This window comes from Pseudomassariella vexata (genome assembly GCF_002105095.1).
Source record: "Pseudomassariella vexata strain CBS 129021 chromosome Unknown BCR38scaffold_8, whole genome shotgun sequence".
Classification (NCBI taxonomy): Eukaryota; Fungi; Ascomycota; class Sordariomycetes; order Amphisphaeriales; family Pseudomassariaceae; genus Pseudomassariella; species Pseudomassariella vexata.
Window position 1 is genome coordinate 931,177 of NW_024467963.1, and position 15,850 is coordinate 947,026.

At 52.9% G+C, this 15,850-nt stretch overlaps 7 protein-coding genes across 7 annotated transcripts; 2 read left to right on the plus strand and 5 right to left on the minus strand.

The window, feature by feature from the left end:
- Positions 1-765: 765 nt before the first annotated feature.
- BCR38DRAFT_410132 (major facilitator superfamily domain-containing protein) lies at positions 766-2,712 on the plus strand (the record flags this gene model as incomplete). The annotated part of the gene is made up of 6 exons (XM_040858425.1): positions 766-883; positions 977-1,286; positions 1,340-1,398; positions 1,453-1,492; positions 1,544-2,038; positions 2,088-2,712. The coding sequence occupies 6 exons, from the start codon at positions 766-768 to the stop codon at positions 2,710-2,712; spliced, it is 1,647 nt and encodes a 548-aa protein (XP_040714832.1).
- A 1,355-nt stretch (positions 2,713-4,067) lies between these two features.
- On the plus strand, positions 4,068-7,707 carry BCR38DRAFT_223336 (fungal-specific transcription factor domain-containing protein). The gene is made up of 3 exons (XM_040854266.1): positions 4,068-4,582; positions 4,644-5,513; positions 5,569-7,707. Exons 1-3 carry the CDS (start codon positions 4,251-4,253, stop codon positions 7,406-7,408), a joined length of 3,042 nt encoding a protein of 1,013 aa, XP_040714833.1. The 5' UTR covers positions 4,068-4,250; the 3' UTR covers positions 7,409-7,707.
- A 1,386-nt stretch (positions 7,708-9,093) lies between these two features.
- BCR38DRAFT_223351 (uncharacterized protein) lies at positions 9,094-10,570 on the minus strand. Its single transcript, XM_040854267.1, has one exon. It carries the CDS (start codon positions 10,177-10,179, stop codon positions 9,190-9,192), a length of 990 nt encoding a protein of 329 aa, XP_040714834.1. The 5' UTR covers positions 10,180-10,570; the 3' UTR covers positions 9,094-9,189.
- Positions 10,216-11,034, minus strand: BCR38DRAFT_485944 (uncharacterized protein; the record flags this gene model as incomplete). The annotated part of the gene is made up of 3 exons (XM_040863960.1): positions 10,216-10,628; positions 10,712-10,957; positions 11,022-11,034. The coding sequence occupies 3 exons, from the start codon at positions 11,032-11,034 to the stop codon at positions 10,216-10,218; spliced, it is 672 nt and encodes a 223-aa protein (XP_040714835.1).
- Positions 11,035-11,965: 931 nt separating this feature from the next.
- Positions 11,966-12,730, minus strand: BCR38DRAFT_485945 (uncharacterized protein; the record flags this gene model as incomplete). Its single annotated transcript, XM_040863961.1, has 1 exon — positions 11,966-12,730. One exon carries the CDS (start codon positions 12,728-12,730, stop codon positions 11,966-11,968), a length of 765 nt encoding a protein of 254 aa, XP_040714836.1.
- A 1,138-nt stretch (positions 12,731-13,868) lies between these two features.
- Positions 13,869-15,384, minus strand: BCR38DRAFT_436114 (uncharacterized protein). Its single transcript, XM_040860431.1, has 3 exons — positions 15,177-15,384; positions 14,839-15,059; positions 13,869-14,763 (listed from the first exon to the last, which is right to left on the minus strand). Exons 2-3 carry the CDS (start codon positions 14,886-14,888, stop codon positions 14,250-14,252), a joined length of 564 nt encoding a protein of 187 aa, XP_040714837.1. The 5' UTR covers positions 14,889-15,059; positions 15,177-15,384; the 3' UTR covers positions 13,869-14,249.
- Positions 15,320-15,685, minus strand: BCR38DRAFT_485947 (uncharacterized protein; the record flags this gene model as incomplete). Its single annotated transcript, XM_040863962.1, has 1 exon — positions 15,320-15,685. The coding sequence occupies one exon, from the start codon at positions 15,683-15,685 to the stop codon at positions 15,320-15,322; it is 366 nt and encodes a 121-aa protein (XP_040714838.1).
- Between the last annotated feature and the right edge of the window lie 165 nt (positions 15,686-15,850).

A 15,850-nucleotide genomic window follows, 5' to 3' on the forward strand; every position in this document is an offset into this window, starting at 1 on the left:
AAGGCGACAGCATCTCACAGGGGGCCCCATGCAATATAGTACGTGTACGGCCCGGAGTACATGATGTTTCCACCTGAGCCCCATTCCCGGTGAGTGCCGAGACTGACACGGAATTGCTATGGCAAACGAATATCGACTCTCGGACATGGTCATCCTGGTACATGTGAAGTACCATTAGCATGGATACATCTCCACCATTGAGGACTATGGCATATCCATCCTCGACCAGCCGCTCGGGTCTCCATGCCTTGCCTTTAGAAAGATACCACCGCCGCGTACCCCGTACCAAGTATATCGGGCACCGGTAGGAGGATCATCTGTTCCACAGTCACGCTTGCTGTCACCGCCGCTTCGATTCTTAAAATGATTTAATGTCCGCGACTCGCTCTGAATCTGGATAGTCCTGCCCTACATAGTCCCACTTAAGAGCTTATATTGCTTCTGTTCGCAAGCCATTCTAGAGACACTTTCTTTCTACTTATTGACACTAGCCTTCCTCAGACGCGACCCGTAGTGTATCCTCTCCTCAAAGCCACTTAATATACTTTGACTTCACTGTCCTTCAACTCTGTCGCTGAGTCTTCCTCGTCACAACCAACCCTAAACGCCAAAGTTTCTCAACGTCTCAACGTCATAACTCAAACGAAGGACCACGCCACTTTTGGAAGACCCAGACAGTTCTCCACCAGCTTCTGCGCCCAGGTTGCCATTACGCTCGATTCAGCCACCATACATGGTAGCACCAAAGCCTCTGGCACCCCAATTATGAGTAGGAATGTATTCGGAAGAGCCACAAGCTCGCCCACAGCGAGGAGCCCGGCGATAGAAATGAGCATGGCGTCACCAGCACCACCCTTTCCGATAAGGCAGATGCTCGTACTAGGTATGTGCGCAAATGGGATGGCGGTTTTCACTCAGTTGGAACGACGACTGCTTGGAATCTGTTACTCGCGGGTGAGCTAACCCGCTTTGGCAGCAATATGTCGAATCTGCGAGCCAATCGCATTCATGGGCATATTCCCATACATCTACTTCATGATCAAGGATTTTCACATCACTGAGGATGAGAACAAGATATCCTTCTACGCCGGCATGGTCACGTCCGCCTTCACATTCGCCGAGTTCTCCACGGGATTTCTATGGGGACGCCTCAGTGACAAAATTGGTCGCAAGCCGGTGTTGCTGACCGGTCTCATTGGCACTGCCATCAGTGTTGTGATCTTCGGCTTCGCTCAGAACCTCTGGGTGGCACTCGCCGCACGTGCGGTTGGCGGCTTACTGAATGGGTTCGAGTTCCTCGCACTTACGAACTCGGAATCTTGGCTAATAGGCTATGTAGAAACATGGGAGTTCTTCAGTCTACCGTCGCGGAACTGGTCACTGTTAAGGAACACCAACGTACGTCTTGTGTGTGTTCCGTGGCTTAAAGGTGTTTGAACTGACTTCTGGTAGCTCGAGCTTACACTATCATGCCCGTGGTATGGTGTCTCGGGTGAGTTGTGTCTTCTCTCGTGGGCTGTATTGGTGACTAACTCGATGCCAGGTCGATCGTAGGACCCATGATTGGTGGAGCTCTCGCCAGGCCCTGCGTCAGCTACCCCAGTGTATTTCGTCCTGGGACAATTTGGGAGACGTACCCGTACCTCCTGCCTAACCTGTTCAGCGCGTTTGTTGTCTTGGTGGGCGTCGTGAACGGGCTACTATTCCTCGAAGAGACCCATTCCGAGAAAAAGCATTGCCGCGACCGCGGAGTAGAACTTGGAAACTGGCTCCTGTCCAAGATGCCTTCTTTTGGAAAGCCCGTGGAACCCCTCGACCGAAAAAGGGACCTTGCCGAGATGTCTGAGGTGCAGCCACTTCTCCCCCACGGTCCCGACGAGCAACTCCCGGGATACCGCTCGAGGGATCAGTCTCCGGAAGCCGCTCCACGTATATCCATGACTTTGGATGAAGCCGCGAGGTTTTCGTCCGACGAATCTCCCAGAATCTTCACGAAACCCGTTGTCCTCAACATCATGGCGTTTGGAATACTTGCCTTGTAAGTCGAAACCGAAGCGCTGTGACATCCGCCACTAACATGATACCAGCCACACCATGGTATTCGACCAGCTATTTCCGGTGTTCCTCGCTACCGACTCCCGTGAACACCGGGGCATCTCGCTGCCGTTCAAATTCGTGGACGGTTTCGGCCTCGACACCAAGACCATCGGCATCATTCTGAGTGCTCAGGGCATCTATTCGCTCCTTATTAACATGTTCCTGGTTCCCATGGTCATCAAGCGCTTTGGGCCACTGCGCCTATTCCGGTTCCTGGCGGTGGCCTACTTTGCACTTTACCTGGTAACGCCGTACGTTGTGCTTCTGCCGCACAACTTCCAAATGGTCGGGGTTTGCTTCTTGCTTATCTGGAAATGCACCTTTGCCAATATGGCGTACCCCAGCAACGCGATCCTCACGGCGAACTCGGCTCCCAGCCAGCATGCCCTGGGCACCATCAACGGAGTCGCCGCGTCCACGGCAAGCCTGTGTCGTGGTTTTGGGCCGACCATCTCGGGCATGCTCTTCGCCGTAGGACTCGACTCTGGCTATTCAGGACTCGCCTGGTGGTGCAGTGCTCTGGTGGCTATGGGCGGAGCGGCCGTCGTGCTTCGCATACCAGAACCTCGTCCCATGAGCGAGAAGACCCGAGACGACGAGGAAGCTGCGCCGTAGTCATCGGCGGTGACATGCAGCAGCGAAATTTGAATCGACACCAGCACATTGTCCGTCTTGTGGACTGGCGCATATCGGAGTACCTGGACCATCATGAGAAATCGGCTCTCATTTTTGCACGTTTCCAGGCGCGCGGGCCAGTAGTAGCCCTGAGGTGTTTTGTGGGTTTTCTGATTATAATCGGCCGGAAATATCTTGGGAGCGATGGAGAGACATTGTTAAGTGTACAGGTGTCTATGATTTTGGAAACTGGACGGGGAAGGGCGTACATGCATACATTAGAAAGGATATCAGGCGTTGGACATGATAGGAAGCATTTCCTGGGAGGCGACTCTCGTTTGAAGGATTTCCGATTGCAGATACCATGGGGGATATTATAAGGGACCATTAGGGTTAGATAGGATTATCAAGGCAGCAAGATGCCAATGTAATTTACACTGCGAAGCTTTGATATACGTTATGTTGGCTTCACAACAAATCCGGTTCATGAGTCACGAGTAGTGTAAACGAGCAAGCAAGCAAATTGACCATCGGATGTGTTCACCAGGGAAAAGAAATATTTCCACGAGCGCGGAATGAATCCCTGGTCTGCTGTGTTTCAGTTTAGCCTCGATTGTAAGGAATGAAGACTATACGACGCAGCTTTGTACGGAATATACCGCTGCACTTGACGAAGGCAACTCTTCCCACCATTCCCAAATTCCCAACGTCACAATTGGGCTGGGCGACATGCGTCGTAGAGTTGCCATGGCGGTGTGGGGTAGTGGGGTGGAGGGCCATTAGGCGATTTTAAAACAGGACCCCGAACATTTGCTTATCAAGAAGCATTGCTCGATAGGATTGCGTTGCTTTTGTGCTATCGCTTTCGCAAAGACGCGTGCCCAATCTCTGCAAGTTGTCGATTTTCGGACCCAGAGACTTGGTACAAGAAGCACAAGACCAGGGCTCCTGGTTTGTTTCGAGAGTCATTGCATGTACGTGGTGTTGTTCTTACTATTACCTTCACCACGTTAAGCCGCCAGCCTTTTTCACCTATCGGTGTGAGAGTGTTTGTCTGCCCGCCTCATCTAGATGAACAGCTATCTCGACTTCTACGGTCTTGTCCACGTCCACGTCTACTTGTTCTCCTACTTCTTCTTCCCCGCACTATAACATCAACTCATTGCCGGTGATGCTCTTTGCCCGCTCCAAGTTTGCGACCGACGACGACACCCGAACAGATTGCGAGGAGGAAAGAAGAAGTTTATAAACGAGAGAAAAAAAAAAGAAAAAAAAAAGGAGGGAAAGAGCAAAAACACCACCCAAAAGAAATCATAACATTAAAGATAGCCCAGAAGAAGGGCGATGGGGTAAAAGGAGAGGCGGCTGTTGGAGAAAGCCAGCCCCTGTGCCAGCCGAGCAAAGCCTCGTCATAGTGCGCCCAGCTTTTGCGCAATTGACTTTTGGAGGGCGCCTTATCACATATAGCTCTACAGAGCTTCGGGCCGAACGTTGGGACGTTGGGACGTTTTTTTGTTTGACTACCATACACACATACCATGGCGCCACATTCGCCGCCGTCACCGCCGTCAGCCCATTCCCATACGTCCAAGCGGGCGCGGCAATCATCGCCCGACCGCGACTCGCCCGCCTCCGGGCCCCCGAACGCAACTTCCCCTGCGACCGAGCTGTCTCACGACGGCGCCGGCGGCGGACTAGGGTCGAACAAGGTGGGACAGAGTAGCAGCTTCCGCAACGTAAGCGCGTGCAATCGCTGCCGGTTGAGGAAGAATCGTTGCGACCAGAAGCTGCCGAGCTGCGCTAGCTGCGACAAGGCGAGGGTGGCTTGTGTGGGCTACGACCCGATCACCAAGAGGGAGATCCCGCGCAGGTGAGCTAGCTCCTGTGGATGGATGGGTGTTGGCGTGTTGGCTGACGTGAATCCTTCCTAGCTATGTCTTCTATCTCGAAACGCGCGTCGAGCAGCTCGAGGCCTTGCTGCGCGCTAGCAACGTCCACTTTCCGCCTGCCGATGACCTAGAGTACTGCTCACGGCCAGGCGCAGAAACAGGACTCGGTAAATCGCCCGCAGAGGGCAGCAGCCAACCTGCCGTGCCCGAGGTGACGGGTCGTACGGGAGCTTCGCGGCCACAGAATAACGGCGGCGGCGGCAGCAGCGAGCAGCCCAGACCGAGCAAGGCCGTGAAGCATGGTGGTACGCCTGGAGGTCGATACCTGGGATCGACCAACGGCGTGTCCTTTGCCCGAGTTGTCTTCGCAGCCGTCCAGTCGTCGGTCAGCGACCAGCGTTCCAATTCAGACAGGGCCGGAGTACGCCCTTATAAGCCGATCGCCGGCACCGGCGCAGCCGCCTCGGGCACGTCCATGCGGGATTCCTTTTTTGGCTTGCACACACGCCCGACTATCAGCCCGGCCGAGTTCCCCCACAAGGAGCTGGCCATGAAGCTGGTAACTTTGTACTTTGAACATGCCAACCCTCAGATACCTGTGCTACATCGTGGCGACTTTATGCAAATGTTCGACCAGGCATATGCCTCCGAAGGGAGGATACGTGGGCCCAAGGAGCTCTACATGCTAAATATGGTATTTGCCATTGGGGGCGGTATCATCATGGATGGGTCATCCAAGTCAGGCGAGGGTGAGACAAAGTCAAGACAGGCCCAACCGGAGGAATACCACGCGAGTGCCATTGTCCATCTCGAGGCCTGTCTCAGCAATAGCGGGGGTGGCTTGGAAGAGCTCCAGGCCGTTCTTTTGCTCTCCAACTTTGCCTTGCTTCGTCCCGTTGCTCCGGGGCTCTGGTACGTGAATAAAACAGTAAACTGAAAAACGTGAAATCGACGCTGACATAAACAGGTACATTGTTGGTGTCGCAGTTCGGCTTGCCGTCGATCTGGGGCTTCACTATGAAGACGGAAAAGAATTCGCGTCTAACCTTTCCGATGAGCACCATTCGAGAGAAAGGGGCAGGCGTGAATACATCAGGGACATGCGACGGCGGCTTTGGTGGTGCACCTATTCGTTCGACAGGCTTGTCAGCACATGCGTCGGCAGGCCGTTTGGTGTTTCTGATCAGGTCATTACTACGGAGTTCCCTTCCTTGTTGGAAGACAAATACATCACCCACAGCGGTTTTCTGCAACGCGCGTCTGCTGGCGAGCCCACCTACAAGATTGTGGCCCATCATTACTTCCGGCTACGCCTGCTGCAATCCGAAATCCTTCAGGTGTTGCAATACCAGCAAGCACAGATTGCGAGGGTCGGCGGCCAGAACCAGCAGAACATCTATATGCACAAGCATTTACCATCGCCTTTCCTGAATCAGTTTCACACCTTCAGGTCGTGGCGCATGGACATCGACAAGCGACTATACGAATGGAAGAACTCGGCACCGCAGAAGCCACAATCCGGCGTTGCATTCTCCATTGAGTTTCTGGAACTCAACTACTGGCAGGCCATCATTATGCTGTATAGACAGAGTCTGAGTGTGCCGGCCATGTTTGAAGGAGAATACCATACCTCGAAGGAAGTCAACAGCCCTTCTCTATACCCGGCTGAGGATAAGGACGACGAGGAAAGGGTGTATGTCAAGGTGGCTGAAGCTGGCCAGAAAATCATTCGGCTGTACAGGCAGCTGCACCTGGCTGGACTCGTCAACTACACCTACTTGGCCACACACCACTTGTTCATGGCGGGTGTTTCGTATCTCTACGCCATCTGGCACTCGCCTATAGTGCGAAGTAGACTCGTAAGTTACCCTCTGCCTGTGAATGGGTTCGGTCCGTGGAAACTGACATTTAAGCAGTGCATGGACGAAGTTGACTTCACCATCTTGGCGGCTACATCGGTATTCTCTGATCTCATCGACAAATGTCCTCCGGCAGAGGCTTGTCGTGATGCTTTCGACCGTACCGCCAAGGCCACCGTCAAGATGGTCAACTCGACAGGCGGATTCGGCCAAGCGCCGGTCCGTAGCAAGCATGGATCGAGAAGTAGCCACGACCGGTCTGATTACATTTCAGCACGAGAGGCGACGGCAAATCGAACTAGACAACACCACCAACAACGATCTATGGATCAAAACCTCTCCCGGTCAGCCGGCCCGTATGACATGTCTGGATCATCAGATGGCTATGCCTCAGCGTCCCAGCTCACTCCTCTCCAAACGGCCCAGTTCCGACTCGCCATGCCCAATAATGTGAAGACGGAACACGACGGCTACTCCATGCTCAGGGGCATGACGGCGAGCAGCTCCGAAGGAGGTATGACGCCAGACAATTCAGCCATCGACCCATCTCTCCTGCCGTCTCCAGGCAGCGCGCAGATCCAGTCCCCCGTCTCCGTGGCGAGTATGACGCCCCTCTCTGCCAACGCACCCCAGCTCCCCCAACCGGGTTCGGCCGCAAATATCAGCTATCTGCGCTCCCCGTCGTCCAATTTCACCCCTGCCCCGTCCCAGAGCCTGAATTACACGGACCTTCAGGGCATAGATTTTCTGCAGGGCTTGCAGCAAGGTTCCTCCACTGGCCTGGACAGTGAGCAGGGTGGCGCCGATTCTCAGATGGACCTGGGCTTTGGTTTAGGGTGGGAAGGTATGCACCATGACTTTAGCGATGGGCAGCAGCTCGACTTGTTCGACGGGTTTTTCTTTGGGGGACAGCAGGGTGGAAACAGTGGCGGTATGGGCGGTTTGTAGGGCGACTGTCCCGCATTACACGATTTGCCGGTGGCTTAGCTGCTATCATTTCGAAGATGATAGTCGTGGGAAATCTCACAGGTACAGACACATATTGTCGTAACGTATCGTGCGTAGTGGCTTGGTTGGAGAGGAGACTTGGGCTGGGGGAAAGCAAGTCAACTGTTTTGGTTTGTACAGTATATACCCCCTATTTGTCGATGATTATGTATTTGACTCAAGACTGGGAGACTACTACAAAAAGGAATCAATGGAAGTAGCGGGTTTCACGTTCGATAACGCTAAACTGCTATTGCGAGTTGAGACATTTTCAAGTGCTGTTGCATCGAAACGGTGACTGGCCTGAGTACATGGTCTATCTACTTCATCGCTTACCTTTGCCAATGCCTCAACAGCTCCGCGTAGATTTCACACACAATATCCGAAGTCCAAGCCTACTTGTTCGAATTAGCGTAGGTGGGATTCTAGGGCTATCAGAAGACAACTAGCCCCGGGATATTCCAGGTACTTGGCCACAAGCCGTTCCATCCCGTTGATGCCACACTCCTTTGGCAAACACTTTTTCCGTGTTTCCGCCCGCTGCTTCTGTGAATCGCCTTGCGTGGAGAGGTCTACACTTGAATAGAGGCTTGGCCCTCCGGTATGAAGCTTAGTAGTTGAATACATTGTCGTAGGCTTCCTGAGTCGACGATACCGTGGGAATAGTAGGTTTGGACCCCGTTTGGGCCGTACTCCTGTCCTCAGATGATTGATAGACACTCTGCCGCTGATTGAACCCCTGCCAGTGTGAGTGAGTCGGCAGCGAGGCTCGGTTGATGGCCGCCATTGACACTCAAGGCTCAGACGGGCACAGCACCCGCACGTAGGTTTTGTTCTTATACAGCGAACTTTACGTCGTTTGTCTCTGAGCGAGGACTTTATGTAACTGATATTGCTTGCTGGCACGAGAAAGCAGTCTCACACAAACACAGGTCATAGGACGGTTCTTAGATCGAGCCCTTCGACAGGGGGTCGTTGGCACCTGTGAGTCTGGGGGGTTTGTCTGCTGCATGTTGAATGTCGACAGTTGTTTATGACAAGATGGTTCCCCTTGGATGAGACAAAAGAGCAAATTCTACCTGGAGAATCATCTTAGATCCAAACCCCATGAGCCCATGTGTGTCTCCACGTCCCCTTTGAAGATCAAGGGGGCAAGCTAGGTCTCCTCTATAGTTGCGTACTGAGTCGGGTGAAGCAGATATCAGGAGTAGTAGCTTATGCATAGAGCACTGAGAATACTCAAGCAGTTGGCAAAAATTAACGCAACAAGCAAGTTATGCCTGGTCCCCCGCACCGAATACCGAATTATCCCACACGTATATACTTTATAGTTCTTGTTATAGAACTCGCACCATTTAGGCACCATACCACCGTATAAATGTTGATCCACTGTTGATGACCCTTGAGCTGTTCAGGCTTTCACGTACATAAACACTCAGTTTCAACATCAACATTTTGCTAACAACATTAAAGGCCATTTTGATCAATGTCTCTATGCCACCCCATACAGGATGTTTTGCCACTGTCTTCAACTCACTACTATAGTACATAATCTTACCCCCACGTTATTTTCGACGCCAATAAAGTCATATAAACTGATACACGTCCCGCAAGGTCTCATGACACATACCGGATAGGTGCACTACCTGTTACTAACAACCAGCCTGATAACTCCATGGGTAAGGATAGGAAGTATGCTCGAGACAGAGCCTTAAAAAGGCCTCGCGAAACCCGGCCAGTCCTCAAGCAGCAAGGGCAGCCTGAACTGGCTCGAAATCAGGATCGTAGTACAGAGAATCGTCCTCGTCGCCTCGACGATCCTTGGCAACAGGAACATGAGACTGTTCGACTGACTCTTGGGAAGCAGAACCCGAATTTTCGGGCTCGCTCGGTAAGCGTACTCGGACCATGGAGGTAGGAGCCTCCCAGGCACACTCAGCGTCGATGTCGGCGTCGGCGTCAGAAATCTCGTCGTCCAAATCAGACTCGCAATCGCAACCGGGCTTGGACGGATCATAGGCAATAAAAGTATGCTGCTTTGGAACCTCCATTGAAGTGGACTGCGATGTCTCCTGGGAAACAGAACGAGACGAGGGTCGAGGGTTAAGACGATCAAAGATGGAATCGTTGTACAAAGATGCCTCTTCTGAGATGAAAGAATGCTGTACATCTTCTTGTGGCTCATCGGAGTTGTCTGATTCTGGTTCGCAGGCTGCCGTGAAATTCCTCAAGATGTACCGGTTAATGCTTTCATTGAAAGCAAGCTTGCGCATTTCGTCGAAGTCCTTAGTAGACAGGTGCTTTCCTGTTCGACGAAAGGTACCGACCTGCGAAATCAGACGACGACTGCTATTGTGGCAAGATTGAATGAGTTGAGTCAGTGTTGAATAAGCTGAGCGACCACTAGCGGTAGGTTTGGATGACGCAGACTTGGGTACATTGCCGTTCTTTCGTACAAGCCCCTCATTCCCAGTGATTGAATGCGACCAAGTATTCGAGGGGGGTTTTGATTCTGCAAATAGTCCCGGACATGTAGGCTGATGTCGCCTAGAAATCTTAAACGGCGTAAGGATCTCGGCAAAAGCAGCAGGCATGGTCTCGGAATCCAGGTTTGCCCGGGACTTACAGTGGCCTCCGTTGGCTGGGTCGCCGTGGACTGAAAGCTGTGGCCTGGGCAGTTCCAACAGGCGGCGGAGGACCACGTATGTTTCAAACGATTCGAGAAGCGACATCCAGTTGTCAGACCAGCATCCCGGGCCAACGGCATCCTACTGCCTTTTGGCCCCGAGCTTCCACTGAGCACCCTTCTGCAGGACGTAGTTACGGACGGCGGTCAGAGGCCAGAACAGGACGACTCCGACTATGCACAGGAATGTGGCAAACCATTGCCAAAGAGTCCAGACAAAGTGGGCGCCAAAGGGTGCAACGAACTTGACGAACTCATTCACCTGATACAAGTCCTCCTGTCCGCGAATGTAGTACTTGGTTCTAGCGTTTCCATTGCTGGGGGCGTTGCCGCCGTCGCCGGGCATCAGCTGGCCGTTGGGTCCCTCGCGTAATGCATCAAGCTTGAGAACAGTGACGAGCTTCACGTGCGCCTGCCACAGCGAGAACGGGACAATCCAGATGGTGAAGACTTGGCGGATCGTCAGGTAAAGCAACCGTTGACGTTGGTCGAAAACTAGGTGCCAGGTCAGGTTTCGCATCAAGGCAAGAGGTAGACGGCCCGGTTGAAAGTCTGCGGGCACGACTGCGATAACCTACCAGTCGAGTCGATCTTGATATCAATCTGCGGGCTCAGGATGCGATACCATTGGTAGACAAACTTTAGAATGAAACGCGAATCGACCTTGGTGCCGATGAAAGGAAGCTCAAAGCCCGAAAACGAGGGTACACGGCAGAATGGGTGCACGAAGTAGGCGTCGGGTGTGTAGTAGTCTTTGAGCGCTACTTCTTGTTCCTCGGCGGTACCTTGGCAGAGGGCCGCGATGACGCCTCCGATCTCGTGGACTGCAACCGTCAGAAGAGCTCGTGACAACAGGGGCAAGGCCCTCTGGGAATCATCATGACCTACCTGGATGTTCCATGATGGTGGGCGCGCCTCAGTATCCAGCAGTAACCGCTCAGCAGCGTCGAGAAACAACGTACGAAGAGAAGAACTGGGCAACTTGGAATTGATTGTTGATGTAGCACGACTTCGGCGTTCAGTATCGAGGGAAATATCCAGCAATAGCAGAAGGTGTACCGGGTTGAAAATGGCAGAACGACAAACACCATTACACATGTCTGGCCTGAAGGTTGTCCTTAAAGCTTTGGAGCTCCTTGCTTGGAGCGCCGAAGCTTGCAGTCACGATGATGTCATTTCAATGGGATTGCCGTTTTTGAGTGTCGGAATAAGCACCTGCCAGGAACATGTGACGACGACAGAAGGTCCAAGCTGCTCCGAGCCAGCAGCGGGTAACTTGCAGGTACAACTGGCTGATCTACACGGGGCCAAGAAAGTCTCCCATTGGATTAGTTGCGGTTGCGGTTGCGGTACCTGTTCTGTCTTGGCACTTGCAGGTATGGATGGGAATTCATCCAACCACCCGGACCATTGGAGTGAAGACGCAATTGACTGATTTCCTAGTGAGTTGTGACATGCGTCTGATGAATGGAACTGAATTCGGTTGCAGGATGGTGTATGCATGCATGTTGCTGCAATCTCGTCCAATGAGTAATTTATAGACTTCGTGGTGCATCATGCAAACCGCCAGCCGCTCTGTCCGTCGAAACCTTCATATACCATATATATCGTGACGCTGCTACGTTCTCGACGTAGCCTCATGTAATCCTGAACATTCCAACGGGGTGATACAACTCCGTGCGACCTGATGGACCCCTTCTTGAAATGATTAAGTAATTCCGAATTACGTGTCGAGCCATCGTCTCGTCCCAACCCGGGGGTCCTACAACCTAGCTGCTTTTCAACGTCCGCCTGTCCACAGCAGACTTGGACGAACCATAATAAAGAGCTCCTCACCGCCTCCGCGACTCACTGCGTCTACGGCTTACGTCTCGCATGGGCGCATCGCCCCCAGCATATAAGTAAGGGTCCACATCCCGATACGCGCCACCACTCCTCCGCTCGGCGCTCCGTCTCTTATGTCTGCTCTCCCGCCTCCTCGGCGGCGAATTCTCCTCGATGACCACCACCTCGTCATCACTTTCGCTCATCGGCGGCGGGGGCGTTGGTGGCGGAGGCGGCGCCCGGCTCCTGCTCCGCGTTGTCTCCTCAACAACAATACGGTCCGGCCGCGGCGGGGGCGGCGGGTCTACAACAATGCGCTCCCTCCGAACCTCGACTGTTTCGCGCCGCACAGGCGACCCGTGCGAGTGTGAGTGCGAATGGTGGCTCTTGCGTTTTTTATGACGTGACTTGCGCGTTACCACCGACGCCGTACCCACCGACGCCGTTTCGACCGTCACTTTGGGGTTGCCCAGGTTGACGAGGGTGTAGATGAGCCAAAGGACCAACAGGAATCCCGCGACGGAGCCCAGCACGATGCCCACTACCGTGCCTGCGTCTGGGCCGTTGCGCGTCCGGCCGTAGCCCTCGGGCACCGTAGTCACATCGGTGGCCAGGCGCGGGATGATGAGGCGCGAGGCGACGGATCGGAGGGTGAGGGTCGTTGGTGGCCGGGTTGGAGTAGATTGGCGCGTCGCTGAGTGGAATGGCGAATGTGTTGCGAGGTCCAGCAACAGGTCGCGCGCGAGGCTGCGCGGGGATATTAATGGTGCCATGGCGATTTCGGCCACGACTTCGATGATACGAACTGCGGAATATCTTAGAGGCATAAAACCCCGCGATGGGGAAATGTCGCGATATGACCAGTTAAGGTTTGGGTGCTGGTGTTCACAAGTGACGGGTTGTAATTGCGTTCGCGTCGGTGACGGAGGCCTGGAGGTGGACCACTGCCTTGACTGGGGTGTTGCTAGGCAATAAAGCAAATAAAGTACGCAGCAGGGTTGGTGCGTGGCGCCGGATCTTCCTTCCAATCGTGGGGCATCATCGGCCAATGCGCAACGGTGCAAAAGACAATCGGCATCAAATCCAATAAGTAAATAATTGATGGTAAATGGAGAACTAAACGACAAAAATAAAATATGGCATATGTAAGGACAAATTCTCTTCACTGTTCGGGTTCGTTAGAGAAACGGATGCATTGAGGAGGCTGGAGAACCAAGTCTTCTTCCCTGCTTCAATATCAGCGAACTGGGCAGACCAGCTATTGCTGACCCAATATGCGGGGATTGCATATGCTGTAGGTTACGGACCTAGCTCTCCAATCAATGGACCATTCTTTCTCAACTCCAAACATTCGTCGCCAAAGTCTGATCAACATAAGCTTCTAGCACGTACATCGTCATCAAGACCTACATATGTACTGATTTTGAGCGGTGGGGCGTGTCGGCCATCCTACAATCATGATTCCAGGCACCTGATCTTCGGTGTCATTTGTTGTTGGACTTAGACATGCCACCAGATTATATTCATCCTGGGTGTCATTCTCCAAGGGTTGTTGTGAATGGTTATCCTGTTAAAACTCGAGGGGAAGACGAATACTCTTGGCCATCCGACTCATCACATCCAACAATACTTCCACTAAACGGGTCCAATAGACTGTGGGAAGACGTCAACGATACCTTGAATTCAGGTATACTGCATAACTTTGGAAAAGGGTACCTCACAGAGAGTAGGCCATCCTGCAGCCCGGTATTGTGCCATAGCAAATGAAGGAAAAGCGCTCATCCAGTAGAATCAACGTACCGTTGAACGGCTCGCTCGTAGGGGATGGCAGTACTCCGCTACTAGCATCACCTACGGCGAGAGGCAAAGAGCCCCGTTGGCCGGGGAAGGTTGATCCGAACAACGTGACATTGGGAACTCTGTCTACAGCACTACTGTGGAACACCCTATATCATTTCCATGTAACATTCTCTGCGGAGAACAATAAATGAGTATCCCGAAGAGAGGAACTCATGCCTTCCAAGCTAATCATTGGAGGCCGGCAGGTTCCAAGGCCGAAAATTTGTGATGATCCAGGCAACTCTACCGAAAGACTGCCCTATACGAGTTCCAGATGGTTCCATTGTGTCGACATTGTTTTGCTTGACACCCGGTCCGTTGCTCAAAAGTCCGTTTGCCATTGATGCTATGACTCGCCCAGGACCATACAACATGTTTGTACAAGTTTCTAGTATGTCGCCGTGATCGTACACCCATCACAATTGCACAAGCTCAAACCCCACCCACTCCCTCCTACGAAGCTTTCCCCTTCGTCCACTTCGGATCCAGCTCCCTCTTATTCTCCCACTTAACCTTCCCCGTCAACAAATCATGCGCCTGCTTCGCCAACCGTCCACGCTCGTGAGTTTCATTAACGAGCTTGCTGCTCCCAACCGCAGCCTGCTTGATCTGCTGCTTGCGTACGTTCCAATGCTTGGTGGCCTGGATGCGCTGGCGCATCTCCTCGTTGTGCCACTTGTGCGTTTCCTCCTCGGTCAACGGCACGGGCCACACAAACGGCTGCTTCATCTCGACCGTCATGAACTTCCAGGGCGGGGGACGGCCGATGCGCCGCGTGATGGGGTTCCGCCGCGGCGACCGCTGCAGGATGTGTGACCGCACGCCCACGCTCTCCACGTTGTAGAGGTTCTGCAGGTAGTCGCGGATGTCGAGCTTATTGAAGCGAAGCGGCACCCGGAAGTGCGCGAATTGGGGAGGGAGGATCCGGTTCGTGGGCGGGCGGCAGAGCGTCACGATGGCTTGGGGTCTGCAAAGCAGAGAGGGTAATGGTGAGCTTGGTGTGTGAAATTGGAGTTGTAGAGGTTTTTTTCTTTTCACTCACAAGAAGACTTGCTTCGTTCCCGTCTTGACTCCTCTCGCTGCAGCTGCCATCTTGTCTGATACAGCAGGGGGGGGGTGAAGACTGAAATATTGTCGTAGTGTATAATGAGGCTCAACGCTGGTCGCAGACCTGAGAAATTCAATGGATCCATGCTTGGTCCGGCCTGTTCAGTGGCGACGGGAAGTTCCGCACCCCACTTAAGCTGAGCACCCGTCTTTCACCTACTATAGTACTCAGTAGAATGCGAATACCGAATTGAGACGGAGCAATCAATGCGCCTAGCATAAATGGACAACAGCATCAACGGTCAAACCGCGTGAATCAACAGGAAGACCTACAAGTGCTGTATTCTGGTGTAGTCTAGGTATCACAATTGGGTGCACTGTCACCAGTGGCAATCTACACATTAGATGAACCGGCGGATGACGTGTGGAGGCATCTATTTGACTGAAGGGTATGGGAGGGGAATGAACAAAAGGTATCATGCAGAAAGTGGAGGGGGTCGCAGTCGAGAACCGGGAGGACGAGAAGAAGCCGGTAATCCCGAATCACAGTCCAAACAGGCTTCGTCCATACTCTCGCGCTTGTCATCCTTGCTCAACCCTCCATTGCACTTCTCCTCGACCCTTCTAGGTTTGTATGCCAAGTCTAGCTCCACCTGTCGAGCCAAAGTATGCCAATCGTCCGGATCATCGGTGCTTTTGTAGTTCGACTTGACTGCAGAACTGCTAAAATCTAACAAGAAGGTTTGGAATTGGTCCTCAGACTCCTTGATGGTCTTCATGTTCCTCAGCTGGCAATCTAAATGGATGGCTACCAGACAGTTCACCTCTCTGGCAGTTTGCATGGTGTTTTCCAGCTGGATCGGTGAAGGTTTGGGGAGGTCACCTCAGCAAGGTTGAAGCCCTGGATATTGTTCGAGATGCTGGCTTTGACTTGTGTGATGAGTTAACGCCGTACATCTCTTGTAATGGTTCAAATCCATCTGTCCAGAGGGCTCGTTCTTGTCCCA

Coding starts and splice junctions, on each gene's coding strand:
- BCR38DRAFT_223351 (XM_040854267.1), bottom strand. CDS start 10,179: ATGTCGCTTCTCGAATCGTTTGAAACATACGTGGTCCTCCGCCGCCTG.
- BCR38DRAFT_436114 (XM_040860431.1), bottom strand. CDS start 14,888: ATGGCAGCTGCAGCGAGAGGAGTCAAGACGGGAACGAAGCAAGTCTTC. Junction 14,764..14,838: donor GGAACGAAGCAAGTCTTCTT/GTGAGTGAAAAG, acceptor TCTGCTTTGCAG/ACCCCAAGCCATCGTGACGC.
- BCR38DRAFT_223336 (XM_040854266.1), top strand. CDS start 4,251: ATGGCGCCACATTCGCCGCCGTCACCGCCGTCAGCCCATTCCCATACG. Junction 4,583..4,643: donor AAGAGGGAGATCCCGCGCAG/GTGAGCTAGCTC, acceptor AATCCTTCCTAG/CTATGTCTTCTATCTCGAAA. Junction 5,514..5,568: donor CCCGTTGCTCCGGGGCTCTG/GTACGTGAATAA, acceptor TGACATAAACAG/GTACATTGTTGGTGTCGCAG.